We start from the raw sequence: 19,531 nt of genomic DNA on the forward strand, positions 1-19,531 counted from the left end.
AGTCTCCTGGCTGATCGGCTCTGTTGTCGACGTCTGCCATTGCTGTTGCCGCGGGTTCGCGGTTCAGGAGAGACTGGGAGCCCCAGCAGTCATATGGTATCCCAATAGCACTACTAGCAAGACCATGCAACGGCCTGACTCTTGCACGAACCATATGCCTCCACCAGCTGTTTGAACTGAATGTTAGCGCAATGGATCGGCGCGACGTGGTGCGAATTCGGATTGTATCAAGCTGGGATTCATCCACTTGACACCGGAGAGAGACGTGTGTGTTGCACGATGGTCTCTCCACCATCGGCCGTTATAAAGCCATGCCCTCGTTTTTGTTCCTTCACTGCTCTGATCGTTACCCGACGTTGCCGTTAAACATCAGCAGCAAAGCCGAAGCTGGCTGTTTGATCCGTCGCTTGGCAATCCGCGCCATTAGCCTCTCCGAAAAGGCTCAGTTTTTGACACACGCCTCTGGTTGTGGTGGTGCACATGGACAGCGAGGCACGGGGTAGCAAGCCAAAATAGATGTTCGTCCCGGGGGTGCAGCGTCGTGAGGGCTTTTGGTGTGCACACCAGAAAGCCAAGAGGTGCTTGATGCCATATTGAGGAACACCAATCGGCGTTCATTTAAGCACTTCGGCCCCACAGTTTGGCGGCAGTCTTGGCGCTCTTGGGACTGAAAAAGGGGAAAACACCGACACCTCAAGCGACGACACAGTGCGCTACCTGTAGACTTTCATGGGTTCTCATTGAGTGTCGCCGTTGGTGTTGTTCCGTCTCTTCAGTTCGCCCTCTTCGCTTTTCTTCCATTTCTCTTCCTTCACCACCATGTCTAGCCTCACTCTATTTGAGTCGTGATCTCAGGGATGGGCGATTACGTGCGTACTCCAGCTCCTTGGTGTCGCTAAAGCTCATCGATCTCAAGCAAACGCCAGAGTCTTTGTGTCTCCTCATCCTGGACCCAGACCGCTGTGTGTTCTGTGAGACCGGTTCACAAGTTTTAGTCCCAATGTTTACAAGCCTCGACCCCCTCGAGTCCTGTACTATTCGAATTCGTGCACTGGCAGATTGGCCAGTCGTTCAGTGGGGGTCTATCGGGTCAGCTGGCGGACGTAGTAGAAGCCCGAAGCACTGCCCACGTTCTCGGCTTTCCATTTCATTGGGATTCTATGGGGAAAGGGCAAGGGGTTGTTGTTGATGTTGGAATTCTGGCTGATATTCCTTCGGGACATCGCCACCACAAGATGGAAGTTTGTTCAATCGCATCTTCCATCGTCGTTTTGGTTGCCTGCAGAGAGAACAGGGCGCGGAGAAACAGACTTCAAGACAACAAAAAAAAAGTCAATTGAAGTGGGCAGCGGCGGACGTCAGATGCACGTCTCTGTGCACGGTGCTGCGACGACCTTGCAAGCTGCAGTGTGTTCCTGCGTTAGCGCCCTTTTTTACTCCGCGATGCTGATGCGGCGTCAACACAACGCACGAATGCCTGCTTCCTCCTCTTGCCCGCTGCATGGTGACACCGATGATACACTAAACCAGGCAGGTCAAGCTCTTTCTCCAGGCGGCTCCCCACAAGTATTGCGGCAAATATTTTCATGGGGCTCTCTTCCGATGGTTCGCATGACGCGGTCAACTCGATAAGCTTTGGCGGAATGATAGGTAACGGGTGAGACAGGCTCCTCCAAAATACCAAGCACACGTACGAAAATGATCTAGAGCTGATAGAAAAGAACAGGTCACTGATAGGTTTTATCACATGACCACAGCTGTCTACCGGGACGGGTATATGATCTTCTTGCAAGCCCACCTCGTCTGTGTCTTCCCACGCCCCTCTCGATCTCGCACTGGCTGACTGGCCTAAGCAGCCTCATGCTCCCAACAGGGAAGTTCCGGCAGCTGGCCAATGGAATGAAATCGGGCCCGGGCTTGTGGAATACCAGGAACGGGGCATTTTTCTCATGTCAGCCGCCCGGTCCGCAGGAATGCTTCCTAGCTTCTGATACTTGATGACGGACGTGATAGAGAAAAGCCGGAGACCGGTAGGATCCTGATCAGGGACGGTGAAGACGGCAAGAGAACTACTAATACTGTAATCTTGACCACTGGCGTGGAGACTCGGATAGCGTTAGCATCCGGTGAGAATGAGGACGCTCCGACAGCCCGGTGCTGCGAAACCGCGGCAACCGGGCGTTTGTCCGTGTTTGAATTCCAGGTCAAACCGGAGGGCAATGCCTGCCTTTCCTCAGACGTGGCTATCTCCGAGAGAAAATGTTTATTCCGGCAAGGCAGATTCCATATTTCGAACACTCTTTTGTTTGGGGTTTGTTACCGTTGAGAAGACAAGTAAAACGCCCTCGTCATGGTTTGGGTTTCAATGCAACTATGTGTACGATGCGTTGACTGGCGTCCCTGCGAGACTGACATCTGTCAGAATTTAATGGTAGGATTGTGCCCACTACTCCGACGCTGTCGGAGCTCCAATTTTGCCAGTGTGGTTTAGTGGCCAATCTGACACATCCACATCTCAGAAGGAACTTGTCTGAATGCGACAGCAGTAGCACAAGGTCGAGAGCCCACCTTACCCCTGGATTTGTGGAGCATACAAGGATCGCCAAAGGCACACAACTCAGGAACAGTAAGCGATGCAATTCCATTGGTTGTTTGATTTTGAGCTACCCCAAACCGGGCTTAGCTATGATGGTGGGCAGTTGGTCTCTGCCTTTTCACTTTTCCTTTTCCTCCCAGTGCCTTTCTGTCGTCGGTCACCCGTCTGACCCAGAGTCGATCTCTCCTCCTGACAAGCCCGATCATCCGACCAATCCCTTACTCCAAGACAACCCTCAATGCCGTCCATCCACATCACCCCCAATGATGTGCGCCGTCTCAGTACACACATCCATCGGAATGGCAAAAGGGGGGCCTGCCAATGCAAATCCTACATTTCTTTTTTGAGGCAAACCCAATCGTGTTCTTTGGTGGGGTTACAATATCACATTCGTTGTCTTGGTCGCACACTGCACACAGCACACACACGTCCAAAAAAATATGCCCCGGATAGAAAACCGAAGACCAACGGGAAAAAATCAGCAAGAAAAGAAGGAGAGTTCTCACCCGCCCCAGCACACTTTTCACCACGAGGTGCACTGTGCGGTTACAGCTTCTGATGACGACCTTCGCTGCTAACAAGCGATATGATCTTTGGCGGAGCTTCTCGTCCCCCTTTCCCCATCCGGCTGTGGAGGAGGCATTCGGATATCGTCCGTCTACCGGAGCTGCGAATGGGTCTCGCGGACGCGCTTAGAATAGGAACGAACGCGCTCGCGGCCGGTTTTCTCTTTATCTTCGACGCGAGAAGACGGCGGCGATCGTTCATGCGGCCACCCGCCCGGTTTGTTGATTGGCCTGTGGTCAGCAATGTCTGCTTGAAGGTGTTCATAGCCTCATGCACGTCTGACTGGCCGTAAGCTTTGTACGCCGGCGAAGAGAAACAGAAGCACTGTAGATGAAAGCTGACAGAAAAGGGAGCCTGCGAAACACCCGATATCATAAAAGCACCACTGACTATCAGGAACAGAATCGTTGGATACATGTCCCACAACAACCAGCAAGCTGGAGATGCAAGAACCAAAAACAATCAAATAGCCTCGTCAACGGAGATCTGAAGATTCTCGAAGCACACCTGACCGCGGGAAGCCATGTGGCTCCGTCATGACGATAAGCTCACGGCCAATCCCTGGCAAGATATCGACGGTGGCCATGATAAATTGAACAGTGGTCAGCAAGAACTGGGTTTACACGAACACGCCGCGGTCACCACCATCTCCTGATGTTCCCGCCCACCAATCGGTGACGGATCTCTCGGCAGTTATTTGGCGACAGTGGTGCTCTCTCTCCTTCTCTTCAGCCCTAAAAGTGGACGCCGTTCTTCGAAATCATGAGCCATTCAAAACATCAGCTCCCCTTGTCCGATAAAAAGCCGCTTTGCCCGCTGCCAGCCTCGGGTTTGCAAACCTACACTAGCATGACGGACGAGCCCGCTCAAGGTTGTCAGACTGGGCGTGTGCGCATCGTGTTCGGGGCTCCATCGACGTTGAAGCATGGTCGACTCCTTCTTCCTTGACTGGATTTGGATTGCTGCTCCGAAAAGACAACAACGATGTCACGGATGTCCACTCGACATCGTCATGCTAGTTCGCTATGCAATGAGGAGACTTGAACCAAGTGGCTTTTTGTCAATTCATCCTCTGTGGCCACGATATCTCGATGTTTGGTCTGTCCTGCTATTTTGCCCGCGATGAGCGTTGACAGGACAAATACCCCACTCACAGAATACGCTCCATTAGAATGATCGGCCAGAAACACCATGACAACCGTTGAAATTTTGGACGACTGTTACACCTAGACATCAAGTGTTCTCAGATGATATACACGTCGGCCGGTGTTATTCAAGGCAGAGTTTAGAGCTACAAACGTCCAGGACGTTTGGTTCGTCAATGCCGGACTCCTCATGTCTCACGCGCGGTCCGCCCCCGGCTCCGGGGTAGTCACCGCGGTCTCGGGGTACAACGTCAGAGAACCTGTCGACCTCGGATGATCGGCTCCTGTCCGAAGCAGCGGGCCGGAAGAATGAACAAAAGCGGATGACGACTCCGTCTGGTGATTCGAAACTACCCCATCCCGCCTAAACCCGCCGGGGTATTTTCCCGTCAAGAGTGCTCTCACCCGCTCCGGGTTTCTCGCATGATCATGCAATGGTCAACAAGGTTACATCCATCCCAAACGATTACCAATCTGAGGACGGAGCTCCGACCATCTGAAACTCCCGCTTTTGCCGCCCTGTCAAGTGTCAAGCCGAACCTGACGGGAAAAAAGGTCTGGGTACACCCCGGTCATGCCACTGTTCAAACGGTAGCGGCATCCCGTTGAGGAAGGTTGTTGACGACAACCCGTTCTCGGCTCGTTTGATACCCCAGATATCTGACGATACGATGACTCGCGTCAGCCGTCGTGTCAACATTTATGCATCTCTTGGCCGCGGGCGGTTCATCGATCTCGACAATCACAAGATCGAACGAACATGTTTGCATAACTCTTCACCCTGCATTGCTGTTGGTAACATGATTAACACTGCGTTTTCTTCGCCGCAATCCTCCGGCCAAGTGGTAGCGAACATCTACCGAGAACATCGAACATTCCAGCTTATGCACACCTTGTACCTGCTGTCTTTTACTCGCTCCCGTCCTCGTTCTTCGCATTCCCTTTTTTTTGTTTTTTGTTTTTCAACCTTGTACGTACCCCATCAAACTATAACAGGAACGCTTCACCATCAAGAATGATCGTCAACCAGGGACGGATGCCACGATCCCACATGCTACCCAGACCGGAAGATCCTCTTCTAGTTCATCTCATCTTGTCATTGTGCCCTTGATCACGGACCGGTAAGTGACAAGAGGAAGTCCCTTGTTGGTTATTCTTGTCGTTGAGGGAGAGGATTCGTAAGGTTATGCGTTCCTCATCCTTATTCTCGTTCACAGTGTTTCCAGAACGAAAAGAAATAAATAAGATCCCTCCATGGATGATGTCCTGAGACACACTTCCCCTTCCACAAAATGCGTCCTGCAGAAGCATATAGTCAGATGCTTGCAACCTTGGCCAAACCAAACGAAATCATGGTGATCATATATAGCCATGCTATATACTGCCCCCACCGCCCTTCCCCTCTTTACTTTGTAGTTTGTATACTTTCTGTTTCCCTTCGCTTCTGTCGCACCTTCTCGAAGCTGAGGCAGTATGATCCCGGCGCATGTCAACAGCGGCTAATCTTTAATCGCCATCCTCAAACACCAGCTTGACCTCTTCAGACCGAAGCTTAATGGTCCTAGCAGACTACCTCACTCTCGAAGTCTTCCATACATACCCAAATATATATCCTCAAATTTTCCACGCTAAGCCGAACAACCTTCTCTTCACCACCGGCTACCATATATACCTATACTTACCATGCTAGCCAGCTAGGATCTTCCTGTCCGGATAATATCTACTACTCACTAGGTAATCCCAGACAGACATGAACAGCCAACTTCCCTGCCCAGTTCGTCCCGCTCCGTTCCGTTCCCTCCCGGCCGCACGCCCAAGTCCCCTTCCGATTATGTACTTGGGCGGTCGGGCCGTTTCCTAGCTAGCTGAGCTATGTAGGCACGGGAGCTTGGCGAGCTTGGTTTTTGGCTGGGTTGTTGGGCTTGGGATTAAGGATAGGACTTTGGGACTTCAAGAGGAAATAGGATTTTGAGGTTTTGGCACAAGAGGGTAAGGACACCTGCATTTTTTGAAGCGTAAGAACACGAAATCTGCAAAGGGTATTGTCTTGTTGCAAAGTAGTTGTTGAATCGGTATCGTGATTTCCAGGACCAACCATACATTGTTTTTTGGTGTGATTTATCTTGCATGCACACAAGGAACAAAGATTCCTGGATCTTTACGTCTATGTACACCATGTAACTAACAAAGTTCGATCCATTTATCAAAGCCTCTCAACCTCCGTTTCGCAATCCCTATTACGATCAGTATTTAATCGATGCGCACCATCCCCTGACATAGGTCTTCATTCTCACTCGCCCTCTAAGACTTCAACTTTTGAACTGCGGGTCTCGGATTTGCAAACTCTGACGTTGACCCAAGACTGAAAGATAGTTGTTAAAGAACAAACACTTACAAGAGTCACGGTTGTTCCATGTTACACCACAAGTGCAATAAGTACATCGTAAAAAGGAAAAGCATCGTCACTCCGCTTCAATGTCGAGCGCGCAACTGCGACTCCCGGCTGTTAGAGGAACTGGCTGGCTGGGTGGCCAACGAGGGGTACAGTACACATGGAAAGAGCAACGGATAGTTGAGGGTGGTGTGAGATTGAAGGAAATGAAAAGCAAATAAAAAGCAAATAAAGAGGAAAGAGCGAAGGTTCTGCAGAAATAGGCTCCAAAGAAAACAGAAAACGAGACTGTAACTTCCAATTAGACCGGCTGGGTGCTGCCACCTTGGTAAGGGCTACAAATAGAAGGAGCAGCAAGTATCAGCTCGTGGTGAGATAATGTACAGAGAAAAGAACGAACCTGCCCATAACAGACAAAGAAAAAGGGAAACAAAAGACATAGAAAAGAAGAAAAGGAATGAAAAGAGGAAAAGAAAGAAAGACAGCAACTCGCACCTACCTCGAATGCCTTACACGCGGGTAAGTTCAAAGGAAGGGAGAAGGAGCGGGAAAAGGCAACACAAATACCGAGATGTGCCTCGTCTTCAGTGAGGTACTGCAATTGGGTGCGGTCGAAGTAAATATCTATTTTTACATTTTGCTATGCTTCGATACTGCTGTACAGGGAATGAATGACTGGCTGTGCTTCCTTCAGGTTTAGCACACGGGCAGCACGGGCTCGAAGCGAGGAGGTTGGGACGAAAGGCTGGGTTGTGTGGGTGAGTTGTTGGAAGCTGTTGAAGTTTGATGGTTGTATCTGTTTACTTGTATGAGAATAAGTTGGAGTTTGTTGGATTGTTACTTAGATGTTATCATGTTCAGATTCTAGCTAGATGGGTTTGGCATTGTAAAATGTTCCGTTCCGTTATAGGGCTTAAAACGGCGGATCACATATATGAAAGATGTCTTCAAGTGTCTCTAGATCATTGCTCAGTAGATTATTAAGCCCTTCTCTACCAACAAGACCAAGCTTAGTCTCGAGTCTGACATATAGTTCACCGCAAACGGCAGCTCTTCCTTCAAATATAACTATTATTATGCTTCGCCTTCTATAGTGTCTAACTGACCAGAAACACCCCAATGGCGCCTAGCTTTCTATGATTGGTATCAAAAATATGCAACAAAAGCTCCTCGTTCTACTCTTTACCTAAACTCAGCGCGACTAATTTCAAAACCGTCCATTTGACAACCGAGCGCACCTTCTAAGCAGTCGTCTCCCCAAGCTCAGTTGGCGCGACAACCTTTGGCTTGTCCTCTTCCTTCTTCTCCTCCACAGGCGCCACCGCGGGTGTTGGTTCCGCAGCAACGACAGCCTTGGGAGCCGGTACTGGCGCCTCCTTGGGAGCCTCCGTAGTTGTTGGTACGGGAGCAGCAACTGGAGCAGGAGCAGGGACAGCCTCGGACTCAGCAGCCGGCACAGATGCAGATGCGGCAGGAGTGGGTTCAGGAGCAGAGGTGGCAGCGGTAACAGGACCAGCAACACCAACTTGGGCATGACCGGTGATGTAATCCTCCAACTCGCCAATCTGCTGGCCACTGGCAACCCAGCGCTGGTACTTGGCCTCCTTCTTCTCGGCGCACATCTTCTGTAGGGCGGGCCAGTACGTGGCGTGGTCGTAGTCGAACTCGAGATTGCCGTTGAACTCGGTCCAGAGCTGCTCGGCAGGGACGTACTTCTTCATGTCCTCGTTGAACTTGAGCTTCTCGCGGGTGTGGGGGTCGATGAAGGGCGTGATGAGCTTGAAAAAGCCATTGACGATCCAGGGAACTGTGATTGGTTAGTTATCAGGATTCAGAAATTCCTCAGCGCGTAAACGTACCATTGATGATGAGAGCGCGTCCGAGTCTCTCAGGGTAGTGGTTTTGAAGGATGTTGAGAACTTCGCGAGCCAGACCGATGCCGGGAGCCGTGTTGGACCTGGACTTGCTCGACTTGAAGTTGATAAGTAGGGACAGGGTCTCAACCTGAGGAGGCATAAGCTCGATCACGCGCTCGAGCATGAAGACGAGGTGCTGGACTTGGCGAGGAGAGGCCTCGGTGTTCTGGCGACCGGGGTTCAGGTAATGGCATACGCGGCCCTCCTTGTCGTAGCCCAAGATGATCTGCTTACCGGTCTCGTTCTCGGGCGAGATGTGGTCCGCGGTCAACTCCTCGACGCCATACTCTCTCCTCCACGTAAGCGTGCCCAGGACGCGCCTCTCAGCTTCCTTCTGGTTCCATTTAGTTGCGCGCAGGTAGCGGAGAAGGCATTCCCGAGTCAACCAGAACCTCTCCCTGTCGGTGAGGGGACCGGTCTTGCCCTCGGTTGCTGGGACTTCCTTCCAGTTCTTGACTTGCTCGAGCAACCAGTTGTACTTTTCCTGCTGATCAGCCGTAAGCGGCGCTTGAGGCTTGGGCTGGCTGTCAGGGGTTGGAGAAGCAATAGGGACCTTGAGGACGGTGGCCATTTTGAGTGAGCGGTGTGGTGAAGAAGTTGGAATTAAAGAGCGTAGGTTAAACAAGATCAGAAAGTGCAGGAAAAAGCAAGAAGATGTAGGAACTGGTTTAGGACAAGAAAGTTGAGATAGGGCGAAGTGCAAGTGTAGTGGAATTGGACGATGTCATCAGCCCAATCTCAAGCGGCCGACGATGTATCAGCCACAGCCGAATTAGGGGTTTTGATTGCTGGCCTCAAATAGCTTCGATGATCACGGAAATTGGCGAACATCTATCCGACTGAACCGAAGAAAAGCCAAGACTTGATATCCAGATATGAAAGATTTGTGGGAAAATATTAAGAAGATATGCTATTTTCAAGATGTCACCAACCGAACTTGTCAATCTTTTTGTGCCTTCGTGAAGCAATGCACCTTGATGGACACTTTCCGTCTGTTCACGTGGGACGATCCGTTTGCAACGTGCAGGCACACATCTCTCAAACTTGCATCGAAGCGCTTTCCCAATTTTTGGCGTTAGCGCTTCAGGAAGCCACACATCAGCCACAGACCCCCTGAGCTCCATATCGTCACACCCTCAGAGCACAAGGCCCAACCCTGTCAATTGGCTTAGCGTGTTTTGGCGTTAATTGATTTCTACGGCGCGGTTCATGGCGCGTCTCCAAATGTATGCTTCCCCTCCATGATCATCTTCGTGTAATACCCGGTAACTTTGTTTGTTGACTGCGCCCTTCGATTTGCGACCACATAACCTTAAGCCCTATTCTTCTGGAAGGCATCGCATCGACCTACCGAACACCCGAGAAAAGGGCCAGCGCAAACACCACAATAGCAATCAATCATGGCCGATCCAGTCGTGGCCGAGCTCAACGAGCGCTTCGGCGCTGCCAACACCGAGCTGTCACCCGATGTCATCTACGAGCTCCAATCGATCATGCGCCTACACGAACTCGACGTGCAAGACATGTTCTTCAAGTGGGAGTCATACTGCATCAAGATGGACATGGACCAGCCCAAGATGTCCATGTCCACTGTTCGCAAGTTCAAGCAAGACCTACAAGATACACTAGAACGAGCAAACCGAGCGCAGGCGCTGGAGCAAGTCAAGACCGAAAAACGACAAGGAGGAACACCACGACCAGGAGCGAGGAACAATGGCGATGTATTTGGTATGCTCGATGGACTCACAACACCGGCCGCTCGACGGGCAGTAAAGCTCGGCTCGGCCAGGAAGACACCAATGGGGACTCCCATTAGCCGCTTGAAGAACGAGCCCGTGAGTTCGCCAATGAAGCTGGAGGCACAGTTAGATGCCATGGGTGCTATTCCGTATGTCAAGCCCAAGACCTTGCAGATGTGTCCTTGCTAACCCTTCCAAGACCATCATCTTTCAAAGACAGACCAAACGCCGGCGAAGTGATCGAGATCCTCAACGAAAACCTCCCTGCACCCGAACCACCTATCGCCCCCTTTGGCGAGTCCCGCATCAAGCTTACTGCCGCCTCCGATCAGAAGAAGCTGGGCTACAAGCCACTAGCAGTGAAGCTTTCCGAAACATCAGAAATTTTGGACGACAGGATAGACGACTTCACGACATTGGTGCTGCAACATCACAAGTTGGACGAATCTGCAGTCGGCAGCGCGGCCATGCAGAGTACTACAGAGATTGTGGCAGTTGGGCGCATTGCTTCTGATTCGTCTGAAGGCAAGCTCAATGCCGCTTCTCTGGTATTAGAGACGTCGAGGAGGATGGGCGGCGGTTTCCGAGTACCCCTAAACGTCAGCAAGCTCAGGGGCTACCAGTTCTTCCCCGGACAGATCGTCGCATTACGCGGAACCAACACCACAGGGCGCGAGTTCACCGTCAACGAAGTTTTGCGCATGCCTCTCATGCTCAACGCTGCCTCTACCCTAGAGACCATGGCAGCACACCGTAACAGGCTACGGGGCGGTCCAGACGCCATGGACACCGACGACGAAAACCCCATCCCTCTCAACGTCATCTTCGCCTCTGGCCCTTACACTGCCGACGACAACCTTGACTTCGAACCTCTCCACACTCTCATCAACGAGGCAGCAGATACCTACGCTGATGCCGTCATCCTCGCCGGCCCCTTCATCGACGCCGAGCACCCCCTCATCGCCTCGGGCGACTTTGACCTCCCCGAGGAAGCCGTCTACGACCCCGATGCAGCCACCATGAGCACCGTCTTCAAATACCTCATCTCACCCGCGCTGAACCGCCTTGTATCCGCAAACCCCAACGTAACCATCCTCCTCGTTCCCTCGGTGCGCGACGTAATCGACCGCCACGTCTCCTGGCCGCAGGACGCCTTTCCCCGCAAGGAGCTCGGTCTGCACAAGAGCGTCAAGATCATCGGCAACCCGATGACGCTCAGCCTCAACGAGACGGTGGTGGGCATCAGCAGCCAGGACGCGCTGTGGGAGCTCAAGCACGAGGAGTTGATCGGCGGCTCGGTGGAGGATACCAATGGCTTGTCGAGGGTGGCCAGGTACCTGATCGAGCAGAGGCATTACTTCCCGCTATTCCCGCCGACCGATCGGACGAAGCTGCCGAAGACGGGTAGGCAGGTGATTGATGGGCAGGCGGCGCCGGGCGCGATGCTGGATATCAGTTACTTGAAGCTAGGCGAAATGGTCAATGTGCGCCCTGATGTGTTGATTGTGCCGAGCGCGTTGCCGCCTTTTGCAAAGGTATGTTTTTCGTGGTGCCTTACTTTTTCTCTTCCCGCGATGTGTGCAGTTGCTGACTTCCATCCCCTTTCTAGGTCATTGAAAGTGTCTTGGTCATCAACCCCGGGTATCTGTCACAACGCAAGCGAGCTGGTACATATGCCCGGATGACACTGTATCCGCCAAAGCTGTCGGAGGCGGATGCTGCACCGGGCGGGATGCTTGCCCATAGGGTCTTTGAAAGGGCGAGGGTGGAAGTTACCAGGATTTGAATGGGGTATGAATGAAAGTTTGGGGGTTCGTAGACATGTCTTGATGATGTGGAAAGTGGAAGTATGAATCTGTTTTTGTATTATGTTTGGCATTGGCATTAGGTTAGGTATAACCAGGTGGTTCGGCGTCGGAATGGAAAAAAGTATGCACATCCAACTTGCTGATACCTCGATAAAAACGTAAGGAGTCCTTGCATGAGCCGAGGAGACCGCAGGTAGGCAAGACATAGGTTACCTAGTGTCCACCTTTCTTCGCTTGTCGCTGTCGTACCGGTCTCGCTCCCTGGAGGGTGACCGTTTCCTCCGCTCATTGTGGTTGTGATCACGATCACGTCTTGGGGACGGGGACCGGCGCCTCTCCTTGTAATCATCATCCCGGCGTCGGTCGCGGTCACGACCACCATACCTATCCCTATTCCGGTGTCGGTCTCTGTCCCCGTCCCTGTCACGGTGACGGTCCCGAGAGCGGTCGCGATCCCTATCACCTCTATACCAATCCTCGCCACGCGATCTGTCATCACCCCTTGATCTCTCAGGAGCACTCTTGCGATCACCCAGAGGAATGGCATTGGAGCCCTTCGGCCCATCACCACCCCTATCGCCGTACTGATCCCTTCGCGGGCCGTCAGGCTGGAATCTTTCATCTCCAAACCTGTCAAACTCCCTGCCCGGCCTGTTGTCATGCAGACGGCCCCACTGTCCCGTGTCCTCGCTCTTGAGATCTCTGTACTTGGTGGCGCCCTTTCTTCCGAGCTTGGTCATGTCTCTCAACTGCAGCGCCTTGGGCAACAACTCACGATTCTTGACATCGTCCGCAAACCTCGCGCCCATAATGTCTCGCTTATCCAGTCCCATCTCCTTGCTCTCATCCTGGAAGAAAGCGCCCTTGTGGAAGTACTTTTGCATGTACGCCATCTTCCCTTTGCCTTCTTTCTCCTCCTTTTGTTGCTGCAGGTGTTTCTCGTCTTCGGCGCGGCGTTCTTCTTCCGTGAGGTTTCTCCGGCGCTCGATCTCTGCGAGTTCCTTCTCCTTGGCCTCTATGGCCTCGCGTTCGCGACGCACGCGCTTCAGCTCGCGCAGTTTCCAGGCAGCATATTCGGCTTCGGGGTCGATATCATCCGTGTCGTCGACGTGGTCGTCTTCTGGGTCGGTGTCGTCGTCCCAGTGCTTCTTGCCGGCGGCGCGGGCGGCGATGTCTTTCTTGATTTGTTCTTCGACCATCTCGTCGGCGGCGCGGCGGCGGGCCTCTTCGGTAGCTGCTTCGTCTTCTTCGGGTGTTGACTTCTTCCCTGTTGAGGTCGAGTTGGATGCGGTTACCCCAGCTTCGCGGTCGGCCTTGCGAATGAACTTTGGTCGCAGCATCAACCGCCTCGGTGCTTCCTCCTCTTCTGAGCTCTCTTCCTCTTCCGACTCTTCCTCCTCGCTGCCACTTTCCTCCTCTTCCTCTTCGCCTTCTTCCTCTGTCACGAACCCTTCCTCTCTTGCTTTCTGCTCGGCCGCGATGCGTGCCTTCGCAGCTGCTGCCCGTCGCCTTTTCTCTTCTTCCTCGTCGTCTTGGGCGTTGCTACCTATCCCGACGGCTTTCAAGTTGATCTTGCCATCGTTGCCACGACTGATGATTCGACCGGGACCCGCTGCATTGTGGAACTTTGGCGCTGGCGCCTTCCGCGTGGGAGGTTTCTTGGGGACCTCCTCCTCGGCTTCGGAAACGTTGTCGGATTCGGATTCGGAGTCGACGCCAGTGGGCTTGCCGGCGCGGTAGCGCGGTGCCTTGACCGGGTTGGCCGTCATGCTCTTAGCTGGCGGCATGGTGGGCGTGGGCGCGGGAGTGTAAGCAGCTAATATCGGGTTGGCATGGAATGCAAGGCTCAAGGATGAAAGATAAGTACGGACAACGAAACCAGGAAGATGGAATAAAGTTCAGAATCAAATGGGAATTGAACTTCCATGCCTGCATGGTAATGATGAAATTACAGTGCAACGGTCAAGTACGATACGTGCCGTAAATTTCGTGATGCGGCAAGTGGACCTTGGCGGCTGTTTGGTTCCCGCTGCCAAGACCCGGTCCAGCTACGAATGCCCCGCATGACGGCTTCGTGTTTGGGCGTTTGTTGGTCTGTGCTTTCCGGCTTCAGCGACGAGCGACACCTGCGATTTCACACACAGAACTCTATGACAGGAAGGAGCTCTTAAAGAGTTCAGAAAGCGCCTCGCCAGACAGAAGGAAGGCAACGATGTCCACGGGGAAAGAACCAAGACACTGAGGAAGGAAAAGGATTCGACCAAGACAGGAAGAAACAGGGTAGGGGACGAAGGGTTTGGCGTATTTATTCTGGGCCCCCCATCTCTGTTTGATCCGTTTGTTTCCCTCTCCATCCCGTCATCATCAAACAATCACTTCACTCTTTGTGGATCCGCCATTCACGGCACACATCTCCCCTCTATATAAGATCCCTTCTCCCTCCAACTTTTATCTTCTGCTCAAACTTCACTTCACTTTTTCCCGTTCGATACGCTCTCTTCTCAGTCTCCGCATCCCACGCGTTGCACAACATCAGCGACATTTCATCAACACGGTCTTACTTTCCTCCTCCGACCTCCATCGTCTCGGACCTTATCAACCTTCAACTCATAAGGACCAACCATACGATATCTATCAGCCTTCCGTCAGCAGCCTAGTTGCCTTCACTTACTCTTCTTCAGGGTCTTGTTCAGGCGTGTCGACATTGCTTTGGGTCACGGTCCAGTCTTCTTCCCAGTGCGATTTCGTCCTCAGCACAGAGCGTGTCATCGACTCTGGTCTGGTGTTGAGGACAAGTCCGTCATCGACTCTGGTCTGGTGTTGAGGACAAGTCCGTCATCGGCGTGATTCAATCCAAGTCATCCGGTGACTCCTCCAATATCGTATGTCTCTGCTCCCACACCAGTGGACCACACATCACTCGTTCGTGCTGGAAGCTGACCTCGGTCTTACATGCAGATCAGTGTTGCGACAATCGACCACCTGGTAGCTGAGCGCAGGGACGAGTCGCTTGACAACCTGGCGACTCTTCACCAAGGCCTTTCAAGGATGGCGATCTTCGTGGCACCAGTACAGACAAGAAGCGCCTCTCCCTTCGCATGTCCCTTGGCTATCGTTGCCCCTCTTCAAGCAGCACTGTCGCACACTTGCACGAATCACGCAGTCTCGCTGGTCGCTTCAGAACCACGGGCATCTTCCAGCACCGTCCTCACCCCGCATCACTTGTGAGGGCGGCGAAGTCGGCCTCTGCACCTCCACGCGGTGCCGCCCGGGAACCTGAATGTTGATTCCACCTTTTCGCGCCAGTTACTCACACCCATGTTCGCGAAAACGACTAGATACTCTTTCGACAGCATTCAGAGCAAACGCAGAGACGCAACCATAAGTCTTGTCAAAGGGCCGGCCTTGCAATGACGGACTGATCATCCCGAATCATAGGCCTCAGGGATCCTCCGACCGGCGGTAGGGGGTCCACCCGACAGGACTACCACGGGGGAGTTTGATGAGAGTAGAGGCGATCGTACCCTCTAACCTCTCCTTTCACAGGCGACCCCACCATCCCCGCCAACTGTGTTTTTTAAACACAGTTGGACAGGAGTTTGGTCCTCGCAAGTAGCTGATGTGCAAAGTGTCTTTCCGCAGCTATGATCATATTCCTGCGATCGGCCGTCGCCGAAGGGTGCTCACATGCAACACGCAGATTGCAAGCTTGGAAAAGCTATCTAATGTATTCTGCGTTGACCATCTGGATGAGACCAAAGACAGACAATACCGAACTTTCGGACAATCGATCGCCGGTGACCAAGTGTCTTGGCCCGGACCTGGGCGCCATTTTTTTTTAATAGAGTTTTTGTGGATGGCGCCTGGGTGTCGGATGGCGGCGGAATTTCCCTCGTCATCCCCTCTCAGAGCATGTCAAGCGTGTTTTGAGAATGAGGTGTGCCGCTGTGTATGAGCTGGGCGGGTTCGATTCCTGTTTCTTTGGGCCCTAGTTTGGAGGGACGGCTAACACGGCGCCACTGCCTTGCGACCATAGGCGAAGGCTATCATGGATAGGCCTGATCGTGGTGCGCAGAAAAAAAATGGACTTGCAAAAACCACCCAAAGATGACATGTGCTTTGCGGAAGGGTTCTTGGTAGCTTGATGTGGACGGAACTGCCGTTGGACCTGTTGCAGTTTTGGCGGAGAGGTGGCATCGTCGATGGTTTATCAGTCTTACTATGTCTGTAGAGTAGCTTTGTTGGCGCACTTGTGGACAAAGATATTCGAGAGCCCATCGGGCTGGGTGTCAATGTCGATGTGACCAACCATGCCTTCAGTTAGCACAATATCACTGTTCGCATCAGACGTGTCTATTGCGATTAGCCTGCCACAAAAGTTCAAACCCATTTACATTTGGTGCTGGGCGATCTTTCCAAACGTGCCCTCGGATCTGCGTTGATATGTAATTGGCATACGCTTTCTTGCCCCGTCCAGTGAGATCTCAAAGTTGGAACATGTACGTGAGAGCCAAAAGCCAGCAACTTTGAAGTTTTTTTTAAAAAGCATAAGGTGACCCCATTGCCGCTTGCCCAGACCCCGAAACCCAGCCAGCTAGGCAGACCCAGACGAGTACCGGATCCCGTGACGCAACTCCAACACATCATCTTTGACCCATCCCGACAACCCCAAATGTCCTATCCAGTTCCTCCCCTTGATCTGGCACCGCCATCTCAGTTGGCCCCCCGTTTCCTTGTCCTCCATAACCAGCCTGCCCCAATCCGAACCCTTGCGCGCTGAACCGTTGAGTTAACCCAGCAATACCCCCATCCTTCCCCCCATTTCCTCCTTGCTGCTCGTCACCCTCGCCATCTTGCGCATCCAACAAACTGGCCCCGTTCCCTCTCTTGGAAAGCCCACCTTTCCGCTCCGGCTCCAACAGCCTAGCCTCACTATCCAGCCACCCCGGCGCCACCCGTCTCTTCTCCGCCAATTCCCTCTTCTTGATCCTCTCCTCCAGAGCTTTGAGTTCCGCGCCTGCGTCTGATTGTAGCTTTGCGACGTGCGCTTGCAGAGCTTGGCAAGAGGCGATGATGTCGTCTGGGTGGGCGGCGTGGCCGGAGGTGGGGGAGATGATGTATTTTGGCTTGTTGAGGTTGGAGGAGGACGTGGATGTTGTTGTTGTTGTTGTTGTTGTTGTTGTTGTTGTTGTTGTTGTTGGGTCGTTTCCTTCTGAGGAGGAGTGGTTTTGGCTGGAAGTGTTGACGCCAACGCCGATGCCGACGCCGATGCCGACGCCGGATGTGGAGGGTGGTAAGGCGCTGGGCATGGGCTTGTAGGTGTAGGGGAGCGTGGCGGAGGACGGGAGGGAGACGAAGGGGGAGACGGTTAGGGGGAGTTGTTGGAGGAGGGGGTGGGTTCCTAGGAGAGAGTGGGGGTGTTAGTCATGGGATTGTGAGAGAGAAAGAGTTGGAAAGGGGCTAATTTGGAGGAGGAGGATTGTGGACTTACGGTTGTCGTGCATTTTGGCGGTTGTGATGTGGAAGGCTAAGAGGCTGCGAGGCTGAGAAAGATGAAGTTCCAGTTCAGGTGGTGTTCTTGCCCGGCGGAGGAGGAGGACCTTGACGACTGGGACCAGGACGAGAGGCTGAGGATGGAATGGAGCGCTCGAGTGTTGTGTGTCTGCAAAATGGTGAGGTTAATTCGAGGTGTGCCAATTGGAAAGACACAGGTTGTATCGTAAGTCTTGTTCGGCTTTCCGTCCCAGTTGAAGGAACCAATCTGAATGTTATTGAACTTGGAGACGCGGGGATGTTTTGGTACAAGTTGGACTTTGGAGTCAGCGATGATGAGTGCCAATGGAGCTGCAAGGGTCATTCCCACAGCGGGAACGATAAACTGATAAGCCCCATAATGAAGCAATTCGACCCCACTAAAGATCGCCCAGAGCTTCTGGAGCTCAGCGGCAGCTTCAACTTCAAGCTTCGCGTCTGTACCACTGTAACTTGTACGTAATTTCGACAAAACAAACAAACACCCAAAGATGGCACCCACCACGATTCGGACGCCGCCTGCGCTCGCAGACTTTAAACCCCTCGAGGAGCACCTCCAACAAACCCCCGAGACATTCTTCGGCGGAAAGCCCGTTCTCTACTACCATGCGACCGGCGCAAAGGCCTGGATCCCCAAGTCGCAGCGCGGCAAGCTGCCCTTCTTCCCGGCCGACCTCGAGACTGCACCTACAGCTCCTGAGGGCGCGGCCTTGCGCGAGGGTGCTGAGGAGGCCGTCGAGCAGAAAGTAGATCTCTATGTCAATTCCCAGTACGTTCATCTGCTCCAGAGCCGTCAAGGTCCTCACCCGCATGATCAGAAGCTAACCCGACCCGTCCTCTTTGTACAGAAACCTCACAATATTCTCCCCTTCCGCTGAAGTCGGCTTCGAGATCCCGTACCCCGTGATTAGCATTCACGCGATCAAGACCATCGGCACTGGCGAAACCAAGTACCCCTCCGTCTTCCTCCAGCTCGAGCTCTCTCCCGACGGCGGCGCCGACGACGACGACTTCGAGACTGTCGAGCTTACCCTCATCCCCCCAACCGCTCCTGCAGGTACTGCTTCTGCTTCTGCCACCGAAGCTGCGCAAACCGAAACCGAGGAGGCAGAATCAACAATCGGCAAGAAACAACCTGACAACGAGGCGACAAAACTCTTCAAGGCCATCACCGCATGCGCCGACCTCAACCCCGACCCCGCCGAGGGCGATGAAGATGATGAATACGATGACAACAGGATAATCTTTGAGGGCGACGCCATCGAAGGGTTCCAGGGCGTGTTTGCGGGGTCAAGCTCAGGAGGTCTGCCGCCGCCGATGCCTGGTAGTTCCGGGTGGATCACAGCGGATAATGTTCACGAGTACTTTGACGAACATGGAAACTGGATTGGTGGCGAGGAGGAGGTTGAGGTTGACATTGAAGGAGAAGAAGAAGAGGGTGGTGTCAGTGGAGAGCTTGGTGAGGGTGCTGGTACCGTGAGGAGGAGAGAGGATGTGGAGGGTTCGGCTGAGGGTGGTGGGGAGAAGGAAGAACAGGGAGAGAGCAAGAGGGCGAGGATTGATTAGGATACTCGAAGAGCAAGTGAGAGGAACTGTGAACACGCGTATACTGGACTTGTTATATAGTAACGTTGGTGGAGCTGGAGGCAGTGCTGCACTCGGACGCAGGGTATATTGTCACAGGCGTTTCAAGGAATGCGTACCAAAGGTATGTAGCTTTGATCTATGGACACTTGAAAGAGAAAGTGGTATCTGTACCCGCTGGTTCGGGCTCTCGAGAAATGCGCGAGTGACACATTTCTCTGCTACTAACGACCGCTTATCCCAACAACGGAA

At 52.9% G+C, this 19,531-nt stretch overlaps 5 protein-coding genes across 5 annotated transcripts; 2 read left to right on the top strand and 3 right to left on the bottom strand.

Annotated features, from left to right (window-relative positions):
• Positions 1-7,740: 7,740 nt before the first annotated feature.
• Positions 7,741-9,565, bottom strand: SMAC4_03125 (uncharacterized protein). Its single transcript, XM_003349489.2, has 2 exons — positions 8,560-9,565; positions 7,741-8,507 (listed from the first exon to the last, which is right to left on the bottom strand). The coding sequence occupies exons 1-2, from the start codon at positions 9,185-9,187 to the stop codon at positions 7,942-7,944; spliced, it is 1,194 nt and encodes a 397-aa protein (XP_003349537.1). The 5' UTR covers positions 9,188-9,565; the 3' UTR covers positions 7,741-7,941.
• Positions 9,566-9,857: 292 nt separating this feature from the next.
• SMAC4_03126 (uncharacterized protein) lies at positions 9,858-12,332 on the top strand. Its single transcript, XM_003349490.2, has 3 exons — positions 9,858-10,504; positions 10,555-11,890; positions 11,965-12,332. The coding sequence occupies exons 1-3, from the start codon at positions 10,017-10,019 to the stop codon at positions 12,139-12,141; spliced, it is 2,001 nt and encodes a 666-aa protein (XP_003349538.1). The 5' UTR covers positions 9,858-10,016; the 3' UTR covers positions 12,142-12,332.
• Positions 12,333-12,372: 40 nt separating this feature from the next.
• Positions 12,373-13,950, bottom strand: SMAC4_03127 (uncharacterized protein; the record flags this gene model as incomplete). The annotated part of the gene is made up of 1 exon (XM_003349491.1): positions 12,373-13,950. The coding sequence occupies one exon, from the start codon at positions 13,948-13,950 to the stop codon at positions 12,373-12,375; it is 1,578 nt and encodes a 525-aa protein (XP_003349539.1).
• Positions 13,951-16,610: 2,660 nt separating this feature from the next.
• Positions 16,611-17,955, bottom strand: SMAC4_03128 (uncharacterized protein). The gene is made up of 2 exons (XM_003349492.2): positions 17,655-17,955; positions 16,611-17,564 (listed from the first exon to the last, which is right to left on the bottom strand). Exons 1-2 carry the CDS (start codon positions 17,665-17,667, stop codon positions 16,807-16,809), a joined length of 771 nt encoding a protein of 256 aa, XP_003349540.1. The 5' UTR covers positions 17,668-17,955; the 3' UTR covers positions 16,611-16,806.
• A 1-nt stretch (position 17,956) lies between these two features.
• Positions 17,957-19,531, top strand: SMAC4_03129 (uncharacterized protein). The gene is made up of 2 exons (XM_003349493.2): positions 17,957-18,464; positions 18,544-19,531. The coding sequence occupies exons 1-2, from the start codon at positions 18,187-18,189 to the stop codon at positions 19,259-19,261; spliced, it is 996 nt and encodes a 331-aa protein (XP_003349541.1). The 5' UTR covers positions 17,957-18,186; the 3' UTR covers positions 19,262-19,531.

This window comes from Sordaria macrospora, chromosome 2 (genome assembly GCF_033870435.1).
Source record: "Sordaria macrospora chromosome 2, complete sequence".
Taxonomy (NCBI): domain Eukaryota; kingdom Fungi; phylum Ascomycota; class Sordariomycetes; order Sordariales; family Sordariaceae; genus Sordaria; species Sordaria macrospora.

Excerpts from the sequence above, each read along its gene's own strand:
- SMAC4_03125 (XM_003349489.2), bottom strand. The coding sequence starts at position 9,187 with ATGGCCACCGTCCTCAAGGTCCCTATTGCTTCTCCAACCCCTGACAGC. Across the intron at positions 8,508-8,559 it reads ACGCGCTCTCATCATCAATG|TTCCCTGGATCGTCAATGGC; the intron begins GTACGTTTACGC and ends AACCAATCACAG.
- SMAC4_03126 (XM_003349490.2), top strand. The coding sequence starts at position 10,017 with ATGGCCGATCCAGTCGTGGCCGAGCTCAACGAGCGCTTCGGCGCTGCC. Across the intron at positions 10,505-10,554 it reads GATGCCATGGGTGCTATTCC|ACCATCATCTTTCAAAGACA; the intron begins GTATGTCAAGCC and ends AACCCTTCCAAG. Across the intron at positions 11,891-11,964 it reads CGTTGCCGCCTTTTGCAAAG|GTCATTGAAAGTGTCTTGGT; the intron begins GTATGTTTTTCG and ends TCCCCTTTCTAG.
- SMAC4_03129 (XM_003349493.2), top strand. The coding sequence starts at position 18,187 with ATGGCACCCACCACGATTCGGACGCCGCCTGCGCTCGCAGACTTTAAA. Across the intron at positions 18,465-18,543 it reads GATCTCTATGTCAATTCCCA|AAACCTCACAATATTCTCCC; the intron begins GTACGTTCATCT and ends CTCTTTGTACAG.